The sequence below is a fragment of the Pinus tabuliformis genome, chromosome 8 (assembly GCF_031772625.1).
Source record: "Pinus tabuliformis cultivar Carrire ecotype Pingquan chromosome 8, CPIR1, whole genome shotgun sequence".
In the NCBI taxonomy this organism is placed as follows: Eukaryota; Viridiplantae; Streptophyta; class Pinopsida; order Pinales; family Pinaceae; genus Pinus; species Pinus tabuliformis.
Genome location: NC_142294.1, coordinates 90,686,460 through 90,696,947, shown reverse-complemented (window position 1 = coordinate 90,696,947; position 10,488 = coordinate 90,686,460). Strand labels below are relative to the sequence as shown.

The 10,488-nt window shown below is 38.8% G+C and overlaps 1 protein-coding gene across 1 annotated transcript; it reads right to left on the bottom strand.

The window, feature by feature from the left end:
• Positions 1-5,539: 5,539 nt before the first annotated feature.
• Positions 5,540-9,769, bottom strand: LOC149234288 (uncharacterized). The gene is made up of 2 exons (XM_089368214.1): positions 8,884-9,769; positions 5,540-8,676 (listed from the first exon to the last, which is right to left on the bottom strand). The coding sequence occupies exons 1-2, from the start codon at positions 9,767-9,769 to the stop codon at positions 5,540-5,542; spliced, it is 4,023 nt and encodes a 1,340-aa protein (XP_089224340.1).
• Positions 9,770-10,488: the final 719 nt, after the last annotated feature.

Genomic DNA, 10,488 nt, shown 5'->3' with positions numbered 1-10,488 from the left:
TAGCCTTGATCAATGTGTAATGTGGAATAGCATTATAGAATAGTTTTTAAATCCAACGCATTCAATTATTTAACATTTAAACTTTATTTAACCACTATCTAAACAATATTTATTTAATTATTTAATATAATAAAACCATATATACACATTCACTTGAAGTTGGAAAGATTAAGTCAAAACCATGTATTTGTTGGAGTACTTCAAGCTCCCTTAGTCACGAACTAGGTGATATTTGTCTCACATTTGGCTAGGTAGACCCAATTTTCCACCACTCTCTTAACATATATTTTAATTTAACTATATTTAAACTAAGTTAATTTAACTATATTTTAATCTAACACCACACATCTGTTTTTTCCCATGAGAGAGTTTCCAGAAGGTAGTTGTACCTTTTGTCGAAAAAATAAATTTTCCATACAAATCTATACAAATAATAGATTAAAATGAACAAATATGATAATAAAGTTTATAAAAAAACCATCTACAAATAGAGTTCTTATTATCTTTGCCTAGCCAAAGATAATGCAATCATGAATTATCTTTCTATTGTAATTGTAATTTTTATTAATATAAATTTGTTTGTTTTTATTGTTTTTACTCTAATTTAACTATATTTAAACTAAGCGAAAGTAGCTACTCTGTAGCCTTATTCAAATGTGGGAGTTGGTTCATGTCTTTCAAAACTCAATAATTAAACTAAGCTGAAAAGACACTAGCTATATAGCCTTGTTCAATGTTACAATAAACACTATGTTCTCACTAGTCTTTCTTCCTAAATAAATTAATAAATTATTATAAGAGTTAGCTTATGCAACGTGACGGTGACAATGAGCTCCCAAAATATTTACATAAATTATTTTAAGAATTAGTGGTCAGCATATTTACATAATTTTTTCAAAACGTACTTTTGAACACCTCATACTTTTGAACGAAATGAAATGGGGAAAACGTATTTTTAAGGCTTCCCACTCTAAAATGAAATGGGAAAGTAGGTTGAGCCTAGGCCCAATAAACACGTCATACAATGATTATTCTAATGGTTACTTGTTGTAGATGAATTTAGTGTTGCAAGTCATCTATCCTATTTAAAGCTTGCTCTTTTTCCAAGTGTATGTTCCTTTCGTATTCATAATGCCAGGGTTATCTCAACGGCATTGCTAGTCATCACAAAGAAGACTATTTAACGAGGTATGCACTGACATTGAGGATACCCACGTCATAGTATAAATATAAGAGGAGAAATTACTGCCCGAGGATCTCACATCACATTTATCTGTGATTGTTTAATGAATATTGAGCCCAAATGAGGAAGTTAATATATAGTTTCATTCTTCTTTTATTTTTCAATTAATGTTGGATTGCCAGGATAAATTGTGTGTTTTATATTTCATTTTAAACATTTGTTGTTGCTTAGTTTAATTATTGAATTTTAAAAGATATGAACTAAGTATTATTTTATGTTCTTTATTATTAATGTAAATTTATACATGCTTAGCATGTTCTCCCATGTTCCACTTTATTATTTATTTGCAAATATAATTGGAAATTTGTATTTGATAATTTTTTGTTAAAAAGAATCACATCAATCTATTTTTTGATACTATATTAATAATTGTTTTATAATTTGATGCTTATTGAAAAGTTACAAGCTAAAATTTACATGAAAATTAATTAGTAGTGAGTACCCATCCCTTAGTTTAAATATAGCTAAATTAAAATAAAAACGCTGAATTCATGTTAGTGTTAAAATTTAGAATTTAGTCAATTTAGGTTTTACTAATAGCCTAGCAAAATTAAAGTAAAAACATTGAATTCATGTTAATGTTAAAATTTAGAATTTAGGTTTTACGAATGGCTTAGTTTAACTTATAGGCGAAAAAAAGTTTTTCACATGAATTCACCAAAATCCAGCAATACAATTTCAAGATTTGTTGTTTTTTAAAATACATTTTTTTGAATGCATAAATGATTTAGCAACCTGAAAACCCCAAACACTCCAATTATCCAGATTAAACAATTTAAACTCAAGTTATAGGACCAAAAAAAAAAAAAAATATTGTCGGGTTTTGATTAAAATTAACCATGATAAAAAAAATTCATTTCATCTATAAGTTATATTAGGCATTTACTAATTGGTAAATTGATATATTTTGTTAATTGTAATACTTCATTGTGACAGTGGAGAATCTAATCCTCCTCAACCACAACAATAGTCTTAATAGTCCCTCACATAATATAAAAATCTATGTCCATGGAAACTTTCAATAACTATAGTTGTTTTTTAAAAATATATTATTTTTTATAAATTATTAAATTGTTTTGCAAAATTAAATGATTATAAAAATATTGTAGGTAAAGAAAACAACTTCTTGTTTATCTAAAAAAGTAAAATTATAAATTTTTAATAGTTTAGCCTCTAAAACTTGACTATGTCATTGAAATTAGATTATTATTAATCCTCTAATTAAATTACTTGATTTTGTAATTACTTGATTTTGCTATTATTATATTAAAATATAATTAATTTGTATTTATTATTATCTTATAATTTAAAAATATAATTTAATTATTATTAACTATATTAAAACTATAATTTAATAATAAAAAATATATTTTTAACAAAACAAAAATACAAACATAAAACCACAATCAAACTACATAGAAATAATAAACAAAATTATAAAAAAATACATAGAAATAATAAACAAAATTATAAAAAAATAAATATACTTAAAATATTATTGAAATTTGAAAATATCACATAAATTCATTCACAATGTAGTAAAATACTATTTTTTTTTGTGCACATAGTTACTTTTGGTTCAAAATATATAAGGCTTTCAAAATAATATCAGGCAGATATAGTTTGAAAATATTAATCTAAAACATAATAAGCAATAAGTATCTTCCACTTTTCCTCTTTCACCCGACAACTGTGAAGCCGCATATTCATTCAATGTTCTCACTAATGTCATGGCAGAACCAAACTCATCTCAGTCAAATATTAATGTAAAAGATCGCTGACTTTAATTGGCTTTAATGTTATGGCAGGACAAAACCGCTCTCTGTAATTATATTTTTTAATTTCCTTTAATGTTAATGTTATGGTTATGGCATGACAGAAACACTCTCTGTAATTATATTTTTTTTTTCTTTATTCATCAGGGTCTGAGCCACGCACGACTTCCATTGCTGATGGGCAATTTTTTTGCAAACTTCAGTGTGATGCAGTCTTCACATAGCATTGACTGTTTTATTAATTTGGGTTCTTCATTAATTGTATTCATTAACCTAAAGTATAGATTACCCTAACAACAACAAAAATTTAATGTATTTGTTAGAGAGATATTTTAATATTTTTAAAATTGTATATGATGTTTTTAACAGGAAAATATTGTGTTACAAAGTACATCAAAATAAAAGCCAAACAAATTATCCAATCAAAATTCTGAAAAAATAAATTATAAAATTTGAAAAAAAAAATTATCATATTTAAATTGGAAAACTTATTTTAATTTTTAATCCATTTAAATTTAATGTAAAAATCAATGCATTCTAAATGCGTTATTATCCAGTTGCCGCATGGAATAATAATAATAATTAACGTGAGAGAAAAAACGGCTAGGTTGCAAAATGAAAAATTTGATAGGTGAGAATTCATTCAATGTGATATGTGCAGGTCGTTGCTAGCAATACTCCTCTATTTTCCCACCCATAATAGTAAAAGTTAATATTGATTTATGGGTTATGAATATTTTTATTTATTTGTTTTGGAGGGTGACGATAATTTGTATATAATCTTTCGTTGTAACATAACGAGATTACCGAAGTATCATTCAAATCCGGTGTAGCCTAATCTCTAGTTAGATTGGCCTGGTTTATGAGGATGATTTTGTTTAAATTTAGTAGTTTCAATTATTTAATTTTGAAATGTATGAAATAATTATTATATTTGAAAAGGGTTATTTTGTATATATTTTTGTTTATTCTAAGTATATTTAAGTATTATTTAAATTAGAGTAAAAAATAAATAAGAGACATGAATGAATGAATAAAGCTTTTTTAGTAGCCATAAAATGTTGCTAATAATCTGAGATTTAGTATTTGAATGTTGAAACCAAAATTCTAGGACTATACTTCTAAACCAAAAAAAATTATAGAACCATACTTCCAAACAGAAAAAGGATTCTACCAATTACTCCTTGGTCTTTGAGATTGTTTAATTTCTCCTTTATTTTTTTTTTCTCGGTAAAAAAACTAATCTATTAAAATATATACAAAGGTCGAAAATACATCATGGCGAAACCAGTGTGAGACAGGCTCTGGGTATCCCACCCGAGAGCCGATAATGCATCAGACACAAAAGCATGCTCTAGCCCACGCAGGGGCACCAGATTGAGACCGAGACTGAGACTGACCATCGCTGCAAGCCCGCGCAGGGGCGACAATCTAAAAAACCAAGGCTGACCATAGACGTAGGCCCACGCAGGGGCATCAGACAAAAAGGGGTGCCATCCATTTCCTCCCTCGCAGGGGAGACTGCTTTTGCCCACATCATTAACAAAAATTACATGACAGAGATAACAAAACAGAAAACGCCAAAGACTATAACTGAACCTTGAGCGACCAGGCGAACCTTGAGCGCGGGCGCCTTCATTCATCCGGTTGCTCTTCCACAATTGGGCACCATCCATAGTATTCTCGTTCAGCATCAGTTGGAGAGGTCGCTGCCTCTTCCCCAATTTCCGCCTTTGGAACATTCTGAGTATGCTTGGCATTTTCCGGGTCTGTAGCCGGTACCTTTGCTTCCTGCTCCATATCAGCTTCCGGAGCCTGCTCTGCTTCCCCTGGGTTGACTTGCATCCTTTGCCCCTGAACCTCCATGGGGTCGTCATCATCTGGAGCATTCTCAATAAACAGAATTGAAACATGCGCGCTGATCCTTGGGTTATTTGTTGAGCTGGTAAAATTGAAGATGGTGGAACCAAAGGCTGGCAAGGTGGCCGAGCCTGATGCCCCTGCATCCATGAATTGACTGGAGTGTAGGGGGGTGGCTCCAATAGAGCTGGCAAGATTGCAGTGGCAACAATGCCCAGCACTGTCCCCTTCATTCCTGCGTGAGACCCCTCCTCTGGAAGAGCCTCGACGGCTGAGCATACGCTGTCGAGGTCTCACCATTGAGGGATGAGAATTCCAGCAGACCACAAAATGAACCAGACTTTCTGCTGCCAGAGCCGACCACGTGATGAACCCGTCCGTCTGAGAAGGAATCTCAACAACGACAGAGAGGCCAGCCGACTGCATAACTACCAACATTCCCTGCTCATACCCTGTTTTATTCTCAGCCTCCTCACCTACCCTGCTCGGGATCCCATCCGCCATTACTGCTGCCTTTCGCTGGGTCGAATACGTTCTCCGGGCATTAACTGTCCCAAGTCCCCTCGCCTTAAACCTCCCTCGTCCTTTCCAACTGTTCGCTGTGGGTGCCACGTGATGGCCGAGGGGCGGCATGTGTCCAGCCACCCACTCCTGTCCCGTCTCACAAATCACCCGCATCCGGGGGAGTTGCATCCTTTTGGACCAGTCGAGAACATTCTTGAGCTTCCACATGCGATAATATAGTATTCAGCTGTCCTGTGATCAAAGAGTGATTACTCCCCACCCCAACATTGGCCATGAAGTCCGCAACCTTGTTGCCCTCCCGCCTTGTGTGTGTGAAGGTGATGGCTCTGTTGCTGTGAAGCTTCTGTTCTATTGCCTCCAGTCGTGCTTCAAGCCTCCAACTGGTGGCTATTTTTTTAGCCTGAGATCCATTTAGGATTTTTTTGGCCTTATTGATGAGGATTTGGGAGTCTCCTTCTACCTCCAGAGGGTGGAGGTTGAGCTCCCCAGCAAGTTGAAGTCCCTGCCATAGCCCTTCCAATTCAGCTGAGTTGTTGGTGTCCCAGCCAATGTTTCCAAAGTATAGTGTCATGGGAGCACCTTCATGATTCCTAATTATTCCTCCAAAGCCTGCTAACCCGGGATTCCCTTTTGAGGCACCATCAAAGTTGAGTTTGAATGTGTGCTTTGGCGGAGGCTTCCATGCGACTTGATTTTCAATGCTGGCTGCAGAGTGGTCCTGCTGGTGCATGCTTTTAGTGCAGCTGATTTGCCAATTATCCATGATAGTTTTCTCGTTGGCTAGTGTAGGCCAGTCCTCCTCCTTCCAGGGTCTTAGCATCAAAGTCTCTTGAATATTTTTGCATAGCATATTCCAAATATTGTCCAGCGAAGAGCGTTGATTTTTAAAAATGCGCTTATTTCGCTCCTTCCATATACTCCATAGAATTAGCCCGGGAATCAATCGCCATAGATGATTGAGGATGTTGCTCTTGTACGGGTCCTTTTGCCACTGTCGTATGGAATTCGTAATTTCATTTTCAAGTCTGCATCTTCTTTGACATCGAAAGCTTGCCTTCTCCCATAGCTGGTTGGCTAGGGGGCAAGAGTCCAACAGATGTTGAAGCGTTTCCTCATGGGCATTGCAGTTAAAACAGATGGAGGGACCATGGAAATTTCTTCTTCGGAGCTTGTCCCAAGTTAGGATTCTCTGATGCCCTACCAACCAGAGAAAGTGACAGATCTTGGGCCAGGAGCCAGAGTTCCATATTTGGCCCCAGATTGGATCCTGGGGAGCAGAGTCGTTGCAGATTATCTTGTATGCTTCAGACGTAGTGAACGCTCCTTTTGGTTGATATCCCCACCTTAGGATATCTTCCCTTTCGTCACACCTGATTTTTCTTTTGCTGAGCTCCGTTTCCAATGCTATGGAAGCTTGGCGATTTTCATTTGTGAGGATTTGGTTACCCGGTTTCCAGATTCTGAAGCCTTTCTCCGTTTCCTGGGTCCAATATTGCCTGGTCTTGACTTGCTGTGTCTCCTCCTCAATGTTGTTTAGAGGCAGGTTCAGAACATTGCTGAGGGTAGGCATTTGATTCCATGCGTCCATCCAGAATCTAGTATTATGGCCATTTCTTACCTCCCAGAAACTATGCTGCTGGATCATTTTATAATGTTCTTTGGCTGCATTCCAAATTAGTGATCCTTTGTCACTGGGCTCTAATCTGATAAGCTCTTCCTGGGGTCGCTGATTGGCATACTTTGCTGTCCATAATGTGACCCATGGCTTACCTGCGTTGGTGAGCCACTGCCACCAGATCTTGGCTCCCATGATGGCATTGCTGTGCTCCGGATCTCTTAGACCAATTCCTCCTTTTTCCTTCGGTTTGCATACTGTGCTCCATTTTACCAGAGCCCATTTGCGATTGGTTGCATTGCTTCCCCAAAGGAAATCTCTCTGAATTTTCCTTAGTCTTTTTAGGACCCATTTTGGCGCTGCCAGGATGGAGAAAAGGTACAACGGCATTGCTTGAAGAATGGCTTTAATAAGTACCGCCCGGCTGACTAAATTCAAAGTTCTGTGAGTCCATTGGTTGAGACGTGATTCAAGTTTTTCAATTAAATTGCGCCAAGAGGAATGGTTGATGGCTGAGGCAGTGAGGGGAGCTCCGAGATACTTAGAGGGAAGGGTGGCTATGGGGAACCCCAGAATGCGGACTATGGCAGACTTGACTACCGGGGGGGTATTGAAGAAGAAGATCTGCGATTTGGAGCAGTTGATGCTAGTTCCTGAGGCTTCGGTAAAATCATTAAGCACTGCTTTAAATATGGAGGCTTCTTGAACAGATGGGTACCCAAACAGCATCGTGTCATCAACAAATTGCTGATGGGAAGTAGCAGGCAGGTGGTGGATGGAGATACCCTTGAGCTGGTGCGAGTGGAGGGCATTCTTAATGTGACGTCCCAGGCCCTCAGCCATCAAAACAAAAAGGAAGGGGGAAAGGGGGTCACCTTGCCTGATACCCCGGGAGGGGGAGAAGGGGCGAGAGGGGATCCCATTCACTAAGATGGAGAAGCTGGTAGAGGAGATAAGGCTCATGATCCAGCGAATCCAGGTGGGGCTGAATCCAAAAGCAGATAACATTTGCTGTATATAATCCCAACTGAGTTTGTCAAAAGCCTTGGAAAGATCAAGTTTAAGGAGCATACCTGCCTGCTTTGAATGCTTGAGAGTGTGGGTGATCTCATGCGTGTGGATGATTCCGTCCAAAATCTGTCTGCCTTCCACATAACCTGACTGTTCCGGAGAGATGAGCATGGGCAGGAGGGGCTTTAGCCTGTTTGCAATGACTTTAGAGATGACTTTGTATATAACATTGCATAGTGCGATTGGCCGGAATTTGTCCGGTTTGAGCGCGTCCTCCTCTTTTGGAATCAGGGCTATGAAGGTGGTGTTGAGCGAGGGAAGCAGCCAGTGAGAAACTCGCGACTCCTCCACCACTTCCCAGACTTCCAGCTTTATTAAATCCCAAAACTTGTGAAAGAAAGTAGTGGTAAATCCATCCGGGCCGGGAGCTTTTCCTTCTTTAAGCTGAGTCATTGCATTGTCCACTTCCTGAGTTTGAATTGGGCTAAGGAGGAGTTCATTATGCTCCGCTGTGATTAATTTTGGTATATTGCGGGTGATTCTTTCAATTGCCGGATGTCTGTTGATGTCGGGTTCTTGATGGACCTGCTTAAAGTGTTCGAGGAGTTCCTTCTCAATATCCTCATGTTGCTCCACCTTTTCTCCTCCTGATTTTTGAATGTAAGGGATATTGTTGCCCATTCTGCGTTGCACTGTGGTTCTATGGAAGAATTTGGTATTTCTTTCTCCCTCTTTTAGCCATCTGATTCTTGATTTCTGTTTCCAGTATATCTCCTCCTGCTTTCTTCTTTCTTCAAGCTGATTGTGGATGCGCTGCTCCTGTTCGAGGGTTCTCTCTGTGTGGCCGCATGTACTTATTTCTCTCTGCAGATCCTCCAGGGCTTTTTGAAGATCATTTTGCGCCTTGAAGATGTTTCCGAAGGTCTCTCTGTTCCATCTCTTGAGGCTAAGCTTTAGATGTTTGAGTTTCTGTTGAAACTGAAACATCTTGGATCCTTCTGGAGGGCTGAAGGATGTCCACGTGGAGTTAACGAAGTCTCTGAGTGAGGGATGAGTGAACCAAAACTCCTCAAAGCGAAAAGGTCTTCTTATGTTATTGCCTGGACGTTGCCATTGAAGGGCAACCGGCCAATGATCAGAGCCAGAGTGTGGAAGAATGGCCGCCGAGAAATCTCCCCCCAAGTGGACCGAGTTATCTGAGATGAGAAAGCGATCCAGCTTGGAGGCTATTTGATGTATGCCTGCTCTGCGATTGCTCCACGTAAAAGTGCCATTGCAGAACTGTAAGTCTATCAGGGATGCATTCTGAATAAAGTTTTTGAAGTGGGTGTTTTCCTGTTCCAACCTGTTTCTGCCACCAATCTTCTCCTCTAATTTTGTTATCATGTTATAATCCCCTCCAGCTATCCAGAGTGGGTGCCTTCTATTGGCGTTAAGAGCTTCTAGGGTATGGAGGAGAGCAATCTTTTCCCTTGCTTCCTGAGGGAAGTATACATTCGAGAGATTCCCATGAATATTTGTGCCAACTATGTGGAAGGTAGCCTGTATTAGATTGTGTGAAGCATGAAAGTCCGACAGAGTGAGTGCTTGAGAGTTCCATGCAATGGCTAATCCCCCAGAAGCGCCGGATGCATCTACAGCAACTGATTGACATCCTGGCCAAGCTTTAGAGAGTATCCTTTCTAGAGTTGTACTGTTACATTTTGTCTCTTGGAAAAAACATATTTGTGGCTTTTCCATTTTTACCATATTTTTAAGCATTCTGAGTTTTCCTGGGCCATTGAGCCCTCTAAGGTTCCATGAAATGAGCTTCATGAGTCACTATTGGTGGAGGGCTTGTAGTACTTCGTAAGCTTAGCATACCTACCGGAGTCTACCAGAATCTTCCCGACCGCTATTGTTCTTTGGAGGTCAGTTCTTCTTCCCCTTTTTTTGGAATCTTTTGGGGTTTGGCTTAAATCCCATTGACTTCCTGGCTGGATGCCAAGCTGATTTTGATGATAGGCCCTGGAGATGACCATTTCCAGTTTGTCAAGCTGTAGCTCTGGGATGCTTTCATATGCTTTCTTCTTGCATGCTGCTTCTAGTTCGAGTATGTCTAATCCATGTAGATCTATACTTTCTGGTTCTTCCTCCATTTGTTGCACCTGATTATCTCCTTCCGTGGGTATGTCTGGACCCTGGAAGGGGCCTGAGGATCCATCAACCTCCATTTCATTGTCTTTTTCCCGCTGCTTTTCTTTGCTTTCCGTGTTGTGGTCTGGGGGATCTTTGGAGGGAGGGGGATTGGATGGAGGGGCCGCGGGAGGTGGCTGGGAAGAGGATGAGGGGAGGTCAGCGCTTGGAGGAGAGGAAGTGGTATGCTCGTCCGTGACATGAGCCAGGATTCCAAAGTTGTTCCTGACTGCATGGTCAGAGGCGGTGTTCTGTTTGGGTTTCTTCCCTGTTGATGGTTTTTT

Excerpts from the sequence above, each read along its gene's own strand:
- LOC149234288 (XM_089368214.1), bottom strand. The coding sequence starts at position 9,769 with ATGGAAAAGCCACAAATATGTTTTTTCCAAGAGACAAAATGTAACAGT. Across the intron at positions 8,677-8,883 it reads GGATCTGCAGAGAGAAATAA|GAGGAGAAAAGGTGGAGCAA; the intron begins GTACATGCGGCC and ends TTCAAAAATCAG.